This window comes from Pituophis catenifer, unplaced genomic scaffold, assembly GCF_029215685.1.
Source record: "Pituophis catenifer annectens isolate HBS135680 unplaced genomic scaffold, rPitCat1.0.hap2 SCAF_3, whole genome shotgun sequence".
Lineage (NCBI taxonomy): Eukaryota > Metazoa > Chordata > Lepidosauria > Squamata > Colubridae > Pituophis > Pituophis catenifer.
In genome coordinates this window covers 211,468,283-211,485,836 of record NW_027256883.1, presented here as the reverse complement: position 1 = coordinate 211,485,836, position 17,554 = coordinate 211,468,283, and the positions used below count along the sequence as shown (strand labels likewise).

Below are 17,554 nucleotides of genomic sequence, written 5' to 3'. Positions count from 1 at the left end.
ACTCCGGGCATATTGACCTCTTGTTTGTTGGAGAGGAAATTTCTCTAGTTTTCCAGGAAAGTTAGATTTCGCTTTGGGAGAGAGAGAGACACACACATTTTACCTCCTCAAATCTTCATATTTCAACCAGCCCTTCCAAGAGAGGATGCTGTGGTTTTAACCCATTCCTGACAGCAGTTCTATAATTTCAGCAAATTAAAAAAAACCATTACAGGTAGTCCCTGACTTACAACAGTTCATTTAGTGACCTTTCGAAGTTACAACATCACAGAAGAAAGTGACTTATGATCATTTTTCACATTTACAACCATTACAGCATTCCCGTGGTCACATGATCAAAATTCAGATGCTTGGCAACTGACTCATATTTATGACAGTTGCGGAGTTACCTTTTACAACCTTCTGACAAGCAAAGTCAATGAGGAAGCCACTTAATAATCCTGTTACTAATTTAACAAATACAGTGATTCCTTAACAGCAAGAAGAGTCGTAAACTGGGGCAAAACTCACTTAACAAATATCTCGCTTAATGACATAAAATTTGGACTCAATTGTGGTCGTAAGTCAAGGACTCTAGCTCTCATAGGTGTTGTGGTCCGCCAGCAGCCTGCAGAGCTGGCAGCGGAGTCAGACAGTGAGGAGGCTGGGGAGGAACATGGGCCAGTCCTGGAGTCTGGGGAAGGCCTGCACGAGGGCTCTGCATCAGAGGTAGAGATGGGGCCAGGGCCATCTGGGAATGATGCACGACTCCGGAGCCTCCAGAGTCAGATAGCAGAGAGGCAGAGGAACAAGAGGAGCCTGTTCCTAGTACGCGCATGCACAGAGCTGCCAGAAGCCAAGAACAGTTAAAACAAAAGGGAAGATTTGGGAGTAAGGCCTGGAGATGATTGGCCCCTCCCATAAGGCTTAAAAGAGAAGCAACGGCATGTGGGCTCTTTGAAGGAAAGCAGTGTTGTTAATTCTGTTCCCAGTCGGCATCTCTGTTTGATTCTGGACTCCGTGTGGCTTTGCCAATAGGTCTTTGGCAGAGCGTCAAGGGAGATAAAGGTTGGTGATTATCCCGAAGAACTTCTCCCGAAAGACTTTTTGCAACTAATTGGGACTCAGCTCTGAATGAACGTAATTCACAACTGTTGCAATAAAAGAGGTTTTGGGGACTACTCATGTGTTTTAATGACTCAGGAAGCCGAGGTCACAACAATAGGTTAGGAAGCACTGTGGAGAGAATCATTGTTAGTTAGACTCACAACTGGGTGTAAACAATCACCCAAGAAGTGTTCCTTGTTTTATATTGGGAGTAGGATTCACATCTTTATACAGAAGATTCTTAAAGCAAATATAAAGATAAAAACCAGAGGCTTTTCTTTTAGGCTTAATAATTTTAGGCTTTTAGGCTTAAGCACGCACTCACATTTTCGGTTCTGGGTGAACCGGTTGTCATAGCATGTGCCGCCCACCTCTGCATGTGATCCCTTTTTGCAACCTTCTGACAAGGAAAGGCAAAGGGGAAACCAGATTCATTTAACAACCGTGTTACTAATTTAATAAGTGCAGTTGGTTCACTTGACAACTGTAGCAAGAAAGGTCATAAAATGGGGCAAAACCCACTTAACAAATGTCTCACTTAGCGATGGCAATGTTGGGCTCAATTGTGGTCTTAAGTTGAGGACTACCTGTATTATGTAAAAGTTGAGGCTGTATTTCATTATCTTATTCTACTGCGCTAAAGAGAGTCAGAAGTCAATGCTTTTCTTTCTTCTTTCCCTTTTACTTTAATTTTGTTCTTCTTTCCTTTTGCCTCCCCTACTCTCCTCCTATTTTAATTTTTCTTTCTGTTGTATATTTTGATAAACAAATAAAAAATTTGGAGCTGAGAAGTCTTGTTTTTCCCAAAGGTGTTTCCCCCCTCCCCTAAAAAGCAATTTATTTTATTTATTTATTTTTATATGTCGCCCTTCTCCGGAGACTCAGGGCGGCTTACAATGTGTTAAGCAATAGCCTTGAATTTTCTTGGTGTTTCTTTGAAAACAGTTCAGTTCTGAAGAAGCTTCCAGGATGAGAAGCCAAACACAAATAAAATCTTTTTTTTTAGGAAAAAAGAAAAAAAAAACCACACCCTTGGGACAACCATGACCTGGATGATTGAGAATTTCCATAGTCATTTGTTTGAGAAGACGAGACATGTTCTCGTTTTTCCTTGGAAGTCATTGGCTCGCATCGTGACCTCCTGCTTGTTTTCTTTGGTAGAATTCGCCACATTTGTCCGCCCTCCTCACAAGGAACAATTCCTGCAGATGTGCAGAGAACTGACTGGCACAACTTTTCCAGAGGAGAAGAATGAGAAAAGTTCCCTTGGTAAGAGCTTTCACACTGCACTCTGGAACAGGGGTCTCCAACCTTGGCAACTTTAAGACTTGTGGACTTCAACTCCCGCAGCCAGCAAAGCAAAGCTGGCTGAGGAGCTCTGGGAGTTGAAGTCCACAAATCTTAAAAGTTGCCAAGGTTGGAGACCCCTGCTCTGAAAGACACCGAAATTCAGGATAAAGCTGCCAGACCATGCCCAGGTTTTCAGTGCTTCTTTTATTGACATTTCCACGCTCATCTTTAAGGTATTGCTTCCTTAATTTGAGCATATATCTTTTTAAAAATTTGAATATTTTGAGATGAGTTTTATCCCCTGGGGAGCTTTCGGAACAAGCCTCCTCTGGTGTTGTTCTTAATATACATTTTTGTTTCGTTAGCTGGATTTGTAGAACATTACGCTATAAACTTTGGAACAGCGCACAGATTTCAGAATGATGAGTCAAATTCCAACTGCAAATTAGTAAAGGGGATTAAAAAAAGCTCAAGGCTTCTACAAGGAAACACTGCATTGTTGCATGTAGATAGTCCTTGACTTACAACCATTTGTTTAGTGACTGTTCCAAGTTATAACGGCACTGGAAAATTATGGCTGATTTTCACACTTAAGACTGTTGCAGCATCCCCATGCTCATGTCATCTGAATTCAGACACTTGACAACTGGCTCCTATTTATGATGATCGCAGTGTCCCGGGGTCACATGATCCCATTTTGACAAGCAAAGCCAATGGGAAAACATTCACTTAGCAACTGTGTTACTAACTTAACAACTGCAGTAATTCGCTCAACAACTGTGGCAAGAAAGGGTAGTAAAATGAGGCAAAATTCACTGAACAAGTGTCTCACTTAGCCACAGAAATGTTGAGCTCAATTGTGGTTGTAAGTTGAGGACTACCTTTGTTCTCAGTACCATGAATAGCTTAGTAGAGATGACTAGAAATTAGGCATATGATGTAGAGTTTGGTTCCAAGTAATAGATCCATCACAAGCAAAAACTCCAAGGCAGGTGAATTCCTCAAAGAACAGCTTTATTGGAAATATCATATTGGCACATATCTGGTGAAAACCCGCTCTGAGGGGCGCCTTGATTTTCACCTAATTAAAAGTAAAAGTTTTCCTCTCAACCCCAAACAGTCACATGACCCAATCAAGGCATCCTCCACTGGTCTGGTGACATCACTCCTCCTTCCTCTGGCCAGGTGTGAGAACGTCCTTGATTCCCAAGGGAAAGTATTTTATTTTTTTATTTTTTAATTTTATTTATATGCCGCCCTTCTCCGGAGACTCAGGGCGGCTTACAGTACGTTAAGCAATAGCCTTCATACTTTTATATATTTTATACAAAGTCAGCTTATTGCCCCCACAATCTGGGTTCTCAATTTACCTACCTTAGAAAGGATGGAAGGCTGAGTCAACCTTGAGCCTGGCGAGATTCGAACTTACTTTAATTGCAGACAGCTGGTGTTAAATTACAGTGCCTTGTCCGCAGAGCTATCCAGGCTCCTACACAACCCCAGTTATCTCTAACCCCCACTCCCTATCCCTCAGCTCCAGTGTGGCAACATTGAAGCTCCAAGATGGCTTCGGCCAGGTCAGCTTCAGGGTCGACATTTGGGCTGAGAGAGGACCAATCACAACATGGAGTCCCCTTTAGGTAGCCCAAGCTGAAAAAGGAATGGAATGGGCAGGTGACAAAAGAATATCATGATACTCTCATTATTTATTTATCAAATTTCTATACTGCCCATCTCACCTACACGACTCCATAAATCCATAAAGGAGCAGTCGTAGCACAGTGCCTAGAATGCAGTATTTGTAGGATGACTCTGCCCACAGCCAGCAGTTCGAGTCTCACCAGGCTCAAGGCTGACTCAGCCTTCCATCCTTCCGAGGCCAGTAAAATGAGGACCCAAATGGCTGGGGGCAAGAGGCTGACTCTGTAAACTGCTTAGAAAGGGCTGTAAAGCATTATGAAGCAGTATATAGATCTAAGTGCTATTGCTATAAAACCATTTAAGACATTGAGACTCCCATCTGATATTTCTTTCATATCTATAGATCAGAAGTGTCTAACTTTTTAGGGCAGCATTACAAACTGAATCATGTCAGTCCGAATTCTGAAAGACTGTCAAACCTTGATGGATTTCATCTATAAGATGTCTGTAATTCTGCTATTTTTTTTTTTAAAAAAAGTAATAAATTAAAGCAAATTGACTTAGAGGTCGTACATGTATCACGTGAGTGTGTCGTGAGTGCTGCATAACCAGCCCTGTCTGAACGGAGTCCTGTATGTTCTTGGCAATGTGATTGTGTAATATTTATGGCAGATTCTTCCAAGAATGAAGCACCACAGCCGCTCCAAAATCCAGACCCATCGGAAATTGAGAGAAGGCCCAGCCAATTACGAGAAGCCACAGATGATGGCAGCTTACCTCTCTCCCCAATAGGTGGTAAGTAGTCTCTTTTGATCAAGTCATTCCCTTCCTTCTAAATCCATTTTTCTCCGCCTTTATAATGTGTGGTGTCAACTGTCCAGTTGGGGAATCGAGAACAAGGAACCCCTGGGACATTATTTTACCAAAAGTATATAAAACTTTACTGAATAAATCACGTTGGCATAGAAAAAGTGAAACCAACTCTGGGTTTCCCACGCAAAAGTAAGCATAGTTAATATCCCCTTTTCCCTACGGGCCACCTGCAATCCAAAACATTCATCAATCACTCCTGTTTGTTTGGTTATGGAATGCAATCTACTCTTGCATTCCATCAACTCCCCCACCCCACCCTGTAATTGTCAAGATGCCAGCGAAGGATAAAATGTAGATGAAAGTGTGAATCTGTTCTGCCCCAGCTACGGACCCCAAAGAACGCAGCACACACAAAGTCCGTACAAACCTTAATTTACTAATTAAAGACTACTAATGAGCTTTCTTAGTAGTTTTTCGAACACAAGTAGAATAAATCAGTCTTTTCTGAACAAGGGCTGTTAATTTAACTTCATTAACAGCCGACAAGAATTCAAAGAATAATAACTCAGTTCTGAAGCACAGTAATCTTACTGTAGTTGGCAGAATGCCCAGAAGCAATTTGCAGGAAAACTGATAAGAGAGAAACAAGAGCCAAATCAAACGTTTTCTGGAATCAAGACGCGAAGGAATTTGAACGAAGTTGTTTCCTGCAAATTGCCTCAGTCGTCGTCCTTCCTTAAATAGGCTATAAGGGAGTGGCCAATTAGCCCCAAGCCTTACTCTCGAGGAGACCTCCTCCTGAGGAGCCACTCCTGCCTTTTGGCAGCTCTGCGTGCCCGTGCATCGAGAAGAGGCTCCTCCTCTTCGTCCTCTTCACTTAAGGGAGCTTCTGGAGGTTCTGAAGGCCCTGGCTGAATCCCCTCCTCTGGCACCCCATCTTCTCCAGCCTCCTCATTGTCCGACTCAAGTGCCAGCTGCACAGGCTGCTGGCGCAGCACCACACCAGCCTCCTCGCTGTCAGAATCAGCTACTAGCTGTACAGGCCACTGACGGGCCACAACAGAATCAGTCTTGATATGTGGACTTCAACTCCCAGAATCCATGGCTGGCTGGGGAATTCTGGGAGCTCTAAACCACTTTACCAGAGGGCTGTAAAGCACTGTGAAGCAGTATAGAAGTCTAAGTGCTATTTATGATATATTTATAATATATTGTTATATCATAAAGTTACCAAGGTTGAGAAACCCTACTCTAAAGAAAGATTATCAACTACAGGTAGTCCTGGACTTACAATCATTCATTTAGTGGCCGTTTGAAGTTACGCAGCGCTGAAAAAAGTGACTTACGACTGTTTTTTTTACACTTACAACCATTTCAGCATCCCCATGGTCATGCGATCAAAATTCTGATGCTTGGCATTTGGCTCATATTTACGACAATTGCAATGTCCCAGAATCACATCTTCCTCTTTTGCCACCTTCTGACAAGCAAAGCGAACGGGGAATCAATATTCGGTTAACAACTTCCGTTACTAACTTAACAACTGGGGTGACTTGCTTAACAACTGTGGCAAGAAAAGGTAGTAAAATGGGGCAAAAATCATGCAAGAACTTTCTCACTTATCAATATAAATTTGGGGCTCCATTGTGTTCGTAAGTCGAGGACTACCTATACATGGGAACTAGAGATGGAAGGTTGCAGATCATGTATGGCAATGCAGATTAGAGTCTGCATTGAGCACCTGCGTCATAAAGAAGAAATGAAATGAATGCCTAAGGCGAGTGTTTACACAAAAACAGTTATAACTATTATTAGATTTTTATCCTGCCTTTAGAAAGCAACTGGGCCAGAGTTGCCCAGCCAAAAAAAGTTACTTTCTTTTCCCTAATTGGTGTAGTTAACTCCACCGATTCCTTCATTTTTTTTTTTTCAATTTTTCTTCCTTTCCCCTGTTTAGGTGGCTATCAGTGTGCTAAATGCAGTTCGGATCATGGTGTGCCCTTTAAATGCCAGCAGTGTTCCTTCACGTGTTGCAACAAATGTTGGGAGAATTCCTTGAAGGTTAGCTTTCATTTTCATTTTTCCCTTTATTCTTAATTGCATCATCTGATTTATTTTTGTATATTGATTTATTTGTATCCTGCCTTTATTATTTTTACAAATAACTTTGGCGCAGCCAACATACCCTATCCACTTGGGTTCAGTTAGGAGAGAGTAACTGATCCAAGTCACCCAGCTGGCTTTTGTGCCTAAGGCGGAACTAGAACTCTCAGGCTCCTGGTGATCGGCCCAAAGTCATCCAGCTGGTTTTCTTTCCTAGGAGGAACTAGAACTCACAGTCTCCTGGTGATTGGCCCAAAATCACCCTGCTGGCTTTCATTCTGAGACTAGAGCTCTCAATCTCCTGGTGACTGGCCCAAAGTCACCCAGCCAGCTTTCATGCCTAAGGCGAGACTAGAATTCACGATCTCCCACTTTCTAGGCTGCTGCCTTAACCACTAGATTCTCCCTCTTGCCTGCTCTTAACGCACAGCAGAATTTCTCTTGCTCTACTTCTGCAGTTGATTCTTACAGTGCATTTTCTCTCCTTGTATGTGACTTGAGCATCTTCTTGCAATTGAGATCACACCTCCGCAGAGAAGAGGCTTGTTCTTGTGATCCAAGACAAGTTAGGTTTGGTTAAAGATAGCCATGTGGCCCAATCTGTGCAACGAAACAAGCCCAGAGAACTGTATGAGCTTTGCTTAGCTAGTTAGTCTGATTAATTGTCAAGTTAGTTGGGGATTATAAAATCTGAGGTCAGCAATTCGACACTAGATTGGGAATGACTAAATAGACTTCTAATTTAAGCCACAGAGGCCAGAGTCAGCACTCTGTCACTCAATCTAGATTAAGAGACAGTTAAACTCTGACAAAAACTTGTCTTCTTTACTGCTGACTTTGCAGTTTCCTTTAACTTTAATTCAGCAGCAACCTCAACTAATTTTGCCTTCTGACCGGGGTTTCCCAACTTTGGCAGCTTTAAGATGTGTGGAATTTTCTTGCAGTCCACACATTGTAAAGTTGCTAAGATTGAGAAATGGTGCTTTTGATTTTGTATTGGACTTCAGTCAAGACAAATATTTCCAGTTTGACCCCAAAATCAGCTGGTTGCTCTTCTGACCTAACACGGACAGAATCCGTATTGTTACATCAGGAATTTTCCGCAGAAGAAAGTGGTTAATTGTAGAAAGCATAGTAAGGCAATAGCATTGATATAACCTATTATAACCTATTAACAAAATGAAATTCAAGGGTGAAAAACGGGAGGTTCTACATTTAGGGAAGAAAAACAAAATGCACAGGTACAGTATATGTACCTTGCTCAATAGTGGTGACCATGAGAGGGATCTTGGAGTCCTAGTGGACAATTGCTTAAATATGAGCGATCCGTGTGCAGCAGCTGCCAAAAAAGCCAACACAGTTCTAGGCTGCATAAACAAAAGGATAGAATCAAGATCACGTGAAGTGTTAATACCACTTTATAAGGCCTTGGTAAGGCCACACTTGGAATATTGCATACAGTTTTGGTCGCCACAATGTAAAAAAGATGTGGAGACTCTAGAAAGAGTGCAGAGAAGAGCAACAAAAATGATTAGGAGACTGGAGGCTAAAACATATGAAGAACAGTGAATATGTCTAGTTTAATTAAAAGAAGGACTAGGGCAGACATGATAAGTGTTCCAATGTCTCAGGGGCTGCCACAAAGAAGAGGGAGTCAAGCTATTCTCCAAAGCACCTGAGGGCAGGACAAGAAGCAATGGGTGGAAACTAATCAAGGAGAGAAGCAATTTAGAACTAAGGAGAAATTTCCTGGCAGTTAGAGCAATTAATCAGTGGGACAACTTGCCTCCAGAGGTTGTGAATGCTCCAACACTGGAAGTTTTTAAGAAGATGTTGGATAACCATTTGTCTGAAAAGTGATGTAGGGTTTCCTGCCTAAGCAGGGGGTTGGACTAGAAGACCTCCAAGGTCCCTTCCAACTCTGTTATTCTATTCTATTCTATCTATTCCCTTAAAACAGGGTGAACAAAAACAACATGGAGCATCAACTCTCAAATTGGTTTAACCATATTTCAAAAATGCGACGGGTCTTTTCTGGGAAGGGATGTGATTCAGACATCATGGTTTTGAGGGAGGTAAAAGGTAATAAAAATGGCTCTGGTGATGCCAGGAAATCTGTCCCCACTACTAAAGGAAACCCAAACAATGTTAAGAAGGGAAACAGCAACCCACAACTCAAGTGGTTATTTTGCCTTTTTGGCTGGATGCAGTTTGGGAAATTGTGGGATATTTCATTCAAGAAGCTATCCTGAATTTTTAGATGTTAAAATTGCTAATTCAGGAAGCCAAAGTAGACATAACATTACACTCTTTGATGTTTATCATCATTAACCAGAAACTCACAGAGGTTGGTATGTGATCAGAATAATCTCCTTCCCTCTGGTTGGTCTTTTGTTACTAAGGTTTTTCATACCAAGCTAAACTAAAGCTAATTTAGAATGAGTGGGTGCTGTGGGAATGCAAGGCTATGGTAGGCATGGCCTCCTGATAAGCAATTTCAAGAGCCAGCCACAAGGTCACTCTGTATCTACTGTTCTTGTCCTTGTAATGTAACATAAAACAGATGCTACTTCAAAAATACAGTTGCAAGAAAAAGTATGTGAACCCCTTGGGATTATGTGGAGTTTTGCATGAATTGGTCATAAAATGTGCTCTGAACTTCATATAAGTCACAACAATAGAAAAACAGAGTCTGCTTAAAATAATACTACACAAACATTAGGTGTTGCCATGGTTTAATGGAACATAACATGTAAACATTCACAGTGCAGGGAGGAAAAAGTATGTGAACTTTTGGACTTAATAACTGGTTGACCCTCCTTTGGCAGCAATAACCTCAACCAAACATTTCCTGTAGTTGCAGATCAGACCTGCACAACGATCTGAAGTAATTTTGGACCACTCCTCTTCACAAAACTGTTTCAGTGTAGCAATATTCTTGGGATGTCTGGTGTGAATCACTCTCTTAAGGTCATGCCACAGCATTTCAATCGGGATGAGGTCAGGACTCTGACTGGGCCACTCCAGAAGGCGTATTCTGTGCTCTTGAAGCCATTTTTTTGTTGAATTACTTGTATGCTTTGGGTCATTGTCCTGTTGCATCACCCGTCCTCTACGGAGCTTCAGTTGGCGGACAGATGGTCGTATGTTTTCCTGCAAAATGTCTTGATAAACTCTGGAATTCATTTTCCCATCAATGACAACAATCCGTCCAGGCCCTGAGGCAGCAAAGCAGCCCCAAACCATGATGCTCCCTCTGCCATGTTTTACAGTGGGGATGAGGTTTTGATGTTGGTGTGCTGTGCCTTTTTTTCTCCACACATAGTGTTGTGTGTTCTTCCCAAACAACTCAATTTTGGTTTCATCTGTCCACAGTATATTTTGCCAGTAGTGCTGTGGAACATCCAGGTGCTCTTTTGCAAACTTCAAACGTGCTGCAATATTTTTTTTTGGACAGCAATGGCTTCCTCCGTGGTGTCCTCCCATGTACTCCATTCTTGTTTAATGTTTTCCTTATTGTAGATGTGTCAACAAAAATGTTAGCATGTGCCAGAGATTTCTGTAGGTCTTTAGCTGACACTCTAGGATTCTTCTTTACCTCATGAAGCATTCTGCACTGTGCTCTTGCAGTCATTTTTACAGGACGACCACGCCTAGGGAGAGTAGCAACAGTGCTAAACTTTCTCCACAGTCTGTCTTACCGTGGACACATGAACATCAAGGCTTTTGGAGATACTTTTGTAACCCTTTCCAGCTTCATGCAAGTCAACAATTCTTGATCGTAGCTCTTCTGAGAGCTCTTTTCTGCGAGGCATGGTTCACATCAGACAGTGCTTCTTGAAACCAGTAACCCCAAAACAGGTGTGTGTTTTTAAAGGGCAGGACAGCTGTCAGCAACACATCCAATATCATCACACTGATTGGATTGGCTCACTCCTGGCTCCAATTAGCTCTTGGAGAAGTCATTAGGCTAGGGGCTCACATACTTTTTCCTCCCTGCACTGTGAATGTTTACATGTTATGTTCCATTAAACCATGGCAACATCTAATGTTTGTGTAGTATTATTTTAAGCAGACTGTGTTTTTCTATTGTTGTGACTTAGATGAAGTTCAGAGCACATTTTATGACCAATTCATGCAAAACTCCACGTAATCCCAAGGGGTTCACATACTTTTTCTTGCAACTGTAGGTCAGTGGTGCTACGTGCTCTTGCACAAGTATTTGGAGGTTGGAGTTAATGTCAAATGCAGCAAGCGGGCTGCTTGGTACAAGCTGTAGGGATCACCAAGTGCCTGCATGGAAAGAGCTGTATTCACTGGCATTTATTAAATAGCAATAGCACTTAGATTTATATGCCGCTTCACAGTGCTTTACAGCCCTCTCTAAGCCATTTACAGAGTCAGCATATTTCCCCCCAACAATCTGGGTCCTCATTTTATTGACCAGGTACATGATAAATGATGGAGTCCTTGGTGGTCTCTGAGCTTGGTTGTTTTCTTGCAGATGTTCCTTTACCTAACTAAGTAACATTAGTTCTACAGTAGAAGGAAATGGGGTTTGCAGAGAGGAGGAGAAGGGAAGTGGAAAGAGGAGGAGGAGGACTGGAATCGTTGGTGCTTTCTGAACTTGGTTGTTGTCCTGCAGACGTTTCATGACTCAACTAAGCAGTATCATCAGTGCTGGAAGGGAGAAGAGTTTGTTTCTATATACAGTAGCTTGTCATGGTGGCTCAGTGGACTTCCCACCTGGACTACTGCAATGCTTTCTATATGGGGCTCCCCTTGAGGAGCACCCAGAGGCTCCAGCTGGTCTAGAATGCGGCCGCGCAGGTGGTTATGGGAGCGACATGGCGTTCCCATGTAACACCTCTCCTGCGCGAGCTGCACTGGCTCCTGGTGGTCTTCCAGGTGCGCTTCAAGGTATTGGTTACCACCTTTAGAGCACTCCATGGCTCAGGACCTGGGTGCCTACGAGACCGCCTTCTGCCACTGGTAGCCTCTCACCGGCCAGTACGCTCCCACAGAGAGGGGCTCCTCAGGGTGCCGTTCGCCAAACAGTGTCGACTGGCGGCCCCCAGGGGGCGAGCCTTCTCTGTGGGGGCACCTGCCCTTTGGAACGAACTCCCCCCAGAGATACGGAGGATCCTGGATTTACGCACTTTCCGCCGCGCCCTCAAGACTTTAATTTCAACAAGCTGGGCTGGCTTAACTCTTTTTAATTGTTTAACTTTAATTTGTTTTTAAAAACAGGGGTATTTTAATTAGTATGGGCCAAATTTATTTAATATGTTTTAAATTGTTTTTTAAATTTTATATTGTATGTGTTTTATCTTGGCTGTTCACCACCCTGAGTCCTTCGGGAGTAGGGCGGTATATAAATCTAAATAAACTGAAACTGGTTAGAATGCAGTTTTGCAGATTACTTCTGCTGACAGACTGCTGCCAGCTGTTCAGCAGTTCGATTCCCACTGGCTCAAGGTTGACTCAACCTTCCATCCTTCCAAGGTCAGTAAAATGAGGACCCAGATTGTTGGGAGCAGTATGCTGACTCTGTATCTGCTTAGAGAGGGCTAGAAGGCACTGTGAAGCAGTATATAAGTCTAAGTGCTATTGTTATTGCCCTATCAGTGTTGGTGGAGCTATTCTTGGTAGTTCTTTGATTACACTGCTGCTTACTGTTTAATTGTCTGAGTTGGTAGTTCTTTAATTGGGGTATTGGGCAAGCCACTAGTATACAAACAAGGGCCAAACCCCACTCCTTTCTAGCACTGATGATGTTACCTAGTTGGGTCACGAATCGTCTGCCAGAAAACAACCAAACCGACAGAGCACCAGGGATCCCACAGTTCGACTCTGAGTTATAAACATGCTCTTCTATTTATTAAATTAAAACATATTATTGCTGCTTACTCCAAGAGATTCCTTTTGCTGGTGAGCATTGACGGACAGGGCCTTTGTCTGCCTCTCCCATTACAAGCCAGCCTGATTGTTAATGCCTGCCAGAAAAGTGGTCTTGAAGATGCTCCTATTGATGGTCCTTCTGGCATACAAAAGGTCCTTTCTGTTGTTCACAGGCTACAGAATACATTCTTCATCACGTAGGATAAATGCTGTAAATGTCATCCTTAGATTTATTTATTTATTTTATTTATTTATTGAATTTCTATACCGCCTTCGGCGGTGAACAGAATAAGATTTCATATACATATAATATTTTTTTTTATTTTTTTTATAAACAGTAAATAATAAATTGAGTCAACTTGTTTTTTATAAACAGTAAATAATAAATTGAGTCAACTTGGTGTATCTGCTAAGACCTTGGCATAGAATTTAGATGTTTATGCTAGCCCTGCTTGTTGAAAGAGAAAGGTCTTCAGGTCACGTCGGAAAGTGCGAAGATCTGGGATTATTCGTATTCCAGGATGTATTTTGTTCCAAAGAGACCCCCACAGAGAAGGCTCTCTCCCTTGGAACTACTAGACGACATTGTTTTAATGATGGTACTATGAGTAGGCCTACTTTGTGAGAGCGTATTGGTTGGTGGGAGGTTATAGGTTGCAGCAGGTGGTCTCGTAAGTACTCAGGTCCTAAGCCATGGAGCACTTTAAAGGTAAGAACCAACACCTTGAAGCGCACTCGGAAGGCCACCGGAAGCCAGTGCAGCTCACGTAGAAGAGGTATTACATGTGAGCGCCATGTTGCTCCCATAATTACTCGCACGGCCGCATTCTGGACTAGTTGGAGCTTCCGGGTGCACTTCAAGGGGAGCCCCATGTAGAGAGCATTGCAGTAGTCAAGTTGGGAAATGATGAGGGCTTGAGTGACTGTAAATTAAAGACTGTAGATTAAAGTAAATATTTTGAACATTAACTTTTAAACTTTGGCAGCCACCTTCATTGTGTGTCAGATCGCTAAATAAATGAAACCAAGAGAAGAGAAACTCTGTAGCTGAGGTTTAGACTTTTTTATTGTTGTTGGTGAGACTCTGGAATAAGTGTGGAGGAGAGCAACAAAGATGATTAGGGGCCTGGAGACTAAAACGTACGGAGAACAGTTGCTGGAATTGGATTATGTCTAGTTTAATGAAAAGAAAGACTAGGGAAGACATGATAGCAGTCTCATAATATTTGAGGGACTGCCACAAAAAAGATGGGATCAATTTATTTTCTAAAGCACCCAAAGGCCAGACAAGGAAGAATGGGTGGAAACTGATCCAGGAGAAATTCAACCTAGAAATTAAGAGAAATTTTCTGACAATGAGAGCAATCAACCAGTGGAATGGCTTGCCTTCAGCAGTTATGGGTGCTCCATCACTGGAGGTCTTGAAGAAGAGATTGGACAGCCACCTGTCTGAAATGGCATAGGGTCTCCTTCTTGAGCAGGGGGTTGGACAAGATGACCTACATGGCCCCTTCCAACTCTGTTATTCTAAGCAGAGCCATCTCTCCGGGCACACCAGCCGTTGCCCGTTGCTCTTCTGGGTTCTAGTGCACTCATGCGCGCCAGCCAGCTGGTCTTCGCGCATGCATGCGTGCCAGAAAGCAGAAGACCAGGTAACCAGCGCACATGTGCACACTGGAAACTGGGAGCTCAGCCTTCCTGCGCGCCCATGCGTGCTAGGCAGCTGCTCTTCCGGTTTCCGGCACTCCCCTGCGCGCACGCACTCCCGTTTCAGCACTCGATGCTGAAGAAGTTCACCAACACTGGTCTAGTGGTTAAGGCTGTTGGATATTTATCCTACGGTTGCATAGGTAATATATAGAAAAACTATGTTTGTGACTTTAAATGTTATAAGAAGAATAATTGGCTGTGCTATTATCAGGCAGCCATAAAAGTAGACAGGAAGCCCGGGAGCTCCTGCTCCTGCTATTTGATGATTGATCTCCTGAAGAGGGACTGTGTGTGACTGAAGAGAACTGTAAGCAAACTATGTTTTGTGTCGGAGAGTGATTATTCGAAGACGTGTTATCATTGTTTTGAGAAACCAAGTTAGTTTTTTCACTAAGAGTAAAGAATGTTTTTTTTTTTCACCGTTCAGAGTCTGTGAGTATCTGTGTGTTTAATCAGCAACATATCTCTTTGCTGTCCAGTCTGTTGCCTACTATGCAGAGAGAAGTTTTACCCTCAACAAAGGCACCAGGCTAGAAAGCAGGAGACTGTGAGTTCTAGTCCTGCCTTAAGGGCACAAAAGCCAGCTGGGTGAGTTTGAGCCAATCACCAAGAGATGGGGAGTTTTAGTCCCACCTTAGTATAAAAGCCAGCTGGGTAACTTTGGGCCAATCACCAGGAGATGGGGAGTTCTTGTCCCATCTTAGGCATGGAAGCTAGCTGGATGGCTTTGGGCCTTTTTCTCTCTCTCAGCCCAACCCACCTCACAGGGTTGTTGTTGGGGGAAAATACGAAGAGGAAGGCATGTTGGATATGTTTACCACCTTGAGGTATTTGTAAAAATAATAGAGGCAGGATGCAAACAAATAATTTGGACTTTAGTTCACTGTCTTAAACAGGATAGGCATCAAAAGATGACCGAAAACCACTTTAGCACAAGGATCATGAGCAGAGGGGGTATTCAGCCGCTTTGGACCTATTCACCCAAACCGGTAGCGGAAATCATTGGTGCACCCACCCCGGGTCTATGCCATCCTGTTTAGGCACGTTTTTGAGGCCGGGCGCATGCGCGAAAGGCCAAGTGCATGTATAGGAGGCAGGTGTGTGTCCGCGCAGGCGAACCGGTAGTAACATAATGTGAAATCCACCACTGATCTGCTCTTGTGTTTCCCCACACAGCTTGCCAAAAAGTGCCCAGAATGCCAAGCGGATACCAAGAGAAGACACTTGGCCATATCTTACTGGCCAGATCCCCCCGTGAAAGACACACGTAGAGCGAACACATGAACTGCTCAACGGGATCTAGAGACTGTGTGGCTTGCTCCAGCTGGTCTGTGTGGAAGAGGAATAACAAAATTGCAAGTGGTTTTAAGTCAGCTTTCTGGACCCTCCATGTCCCACCACACCCCTCCAGATATCTGAGCCACTCAAGTGCTCCTGTCAGTTTCAGTCAATCCAGACAGCATTTAAATCAGAGTTAACATTTTATTACCTTTTTCTAATGATGACCTTTGCAGTGAGGTCGGGAACCACAAAGCCTTTTATCTTTATTATGGGAAAATTAAAAAGGAGTTTGTAATATGGAGTCTGCCTGGCGCTTTCCTATTCTGTCTCCAAAGAATCGCCCCTTCCGTTTTTTTTGTTTTTTTTGTTTTTTTTGTTTTTACTTTGCAGTCCTTATAAATTAAATGAAAAGTTTCCACAAAGTCACTATTAGTTTGGATTTCCACAGGATCTGGATAGGCATGTATTTTAAACAAAGGAATACATTGCAGGTAGTCCTCGACTTATGATCACATCTGAGCTCAGAATCTCTGTTGCTAAATGTTAACAGTTATTAAATGTGTTTTGCTCCATTTACGACCTTTCTTGCTACAGTTGTTAAGTGAATCACTGCAGTGGTTCAGTTAGGAATATGGTTGTTAAGTGAATCTGGCTTCCCCATTGACTTTGCTTGTCAGAAGGTCGCAAAAGGGGATCACATGACCCCAGGACATCGCAGCTGTCATAAACATCAATCAGTTGCCAAGCATTTGAATTTTGATCATGTGACCCCAGGGACACTGCAACGGTTGTTAAATGGGAAAATCGGTCATGAGTCACTTTTTTCAGTGCCGTTGTAAGTTCGAACGGTCACTAAATGAACTGATGTAAGTCGAGGATTACCTTTAAGAATTTACCAGAACAGAGTTACCTAAGTGGAAAACTACGTGCTGAAGGACATTTTCCTTTAGAAGGCAGTGGACATGTTAGTTCTGTTGAAAGACTTTCTGACTAATCCTGACTAGCTCTAAGCCTGCAGAATTTATCATTTTTCATCTCTGAGACAATTTTACACCTGTTACCTGTCCTCTCTTGAACTTTGATTGGGCATTACCAAGCTACCTGAGAGGGGGAGTCTATCTCCACTCCTGGGTTTCATTGATACCTGCAGTAACCCACAGCAACCCGATCTTGTGCAAATATTTACCTCAGTGGTGAAATTCAATTTTTTTTTACTACCGATTCTGTGGGCGTGGCTTGGTGGGTGTGGTGTGGCTTGGTGGGCGTGGCAGGGGAAGGATACTGCAAAATTCCCATTCCCACCCCACTCTGGAGCCAGCCAGATGTGGTATTTGCCAGTTCTCTAAACTCAGAACCTGCTGGATTTCACCCCTGATTTACCTCCTGAACTCAACACCAAGGTTGCATTCCCTGTGCCTGCTCCCCCCTGCTTCCTTATCTCCCATTACCCGACACCACTGAAAGAGACCTCCCTCCTCTGCCTTCCCTACAAACCATTCCATCCCCCATCCCTTACACTCTTCCTTAAAAAGGGGGAAACCTCCTCCAACTGACCAATCATCAGAGGCAGTAACAGTAACACTTAACAGAGTTGGAAGGGACCCTGGAGGTCATCTAGTCCCCTGCTCACGCAGGAGACCTATACTAGGGATTCGAACTGCCAACCTTTCTGATCGACAAGCTCAGCGTCTTAGCCACTGAGCCACCTAGCCAGGTAAGGTGAGCCCTA

General features: G+C 43.1%; 1 protein-coding gene across 1 annotated transcript in view; it reads left to right on the top strand.

Annotated features, from left to right (window-relative positions):
• The window catches only part of RTEL1 (regulator of telomere elongation helicase 1), a 110,440-nt gene extending 94,314 nt beyond the window's left edge, over positions 1-16,126 (top strand). The window contains exons 27-30 of the mRNA XM_070940239.1: positions 2,248-2,355; positions 4,690-4,812; positions 6,788-6,891; positions 15,721-16,126. Coding sequence (XP_070796340.1) covers positions 2,248-2,355; positions 4,690-4,812; positions 6,788-6,891; positions 15,721-15,828 — 443 coding nt within the window. The 3' untranslated portion in view covers positions 15,829-16,126. The remainder of the gene's footprint in view (positions 1-2,247; positions 2,356-4,689; positions 4,813-6,787; positions 6,892-15,720) is intronic.
• Positions 16,127-17,554: the final 1,428 nt, after the last annotated feature.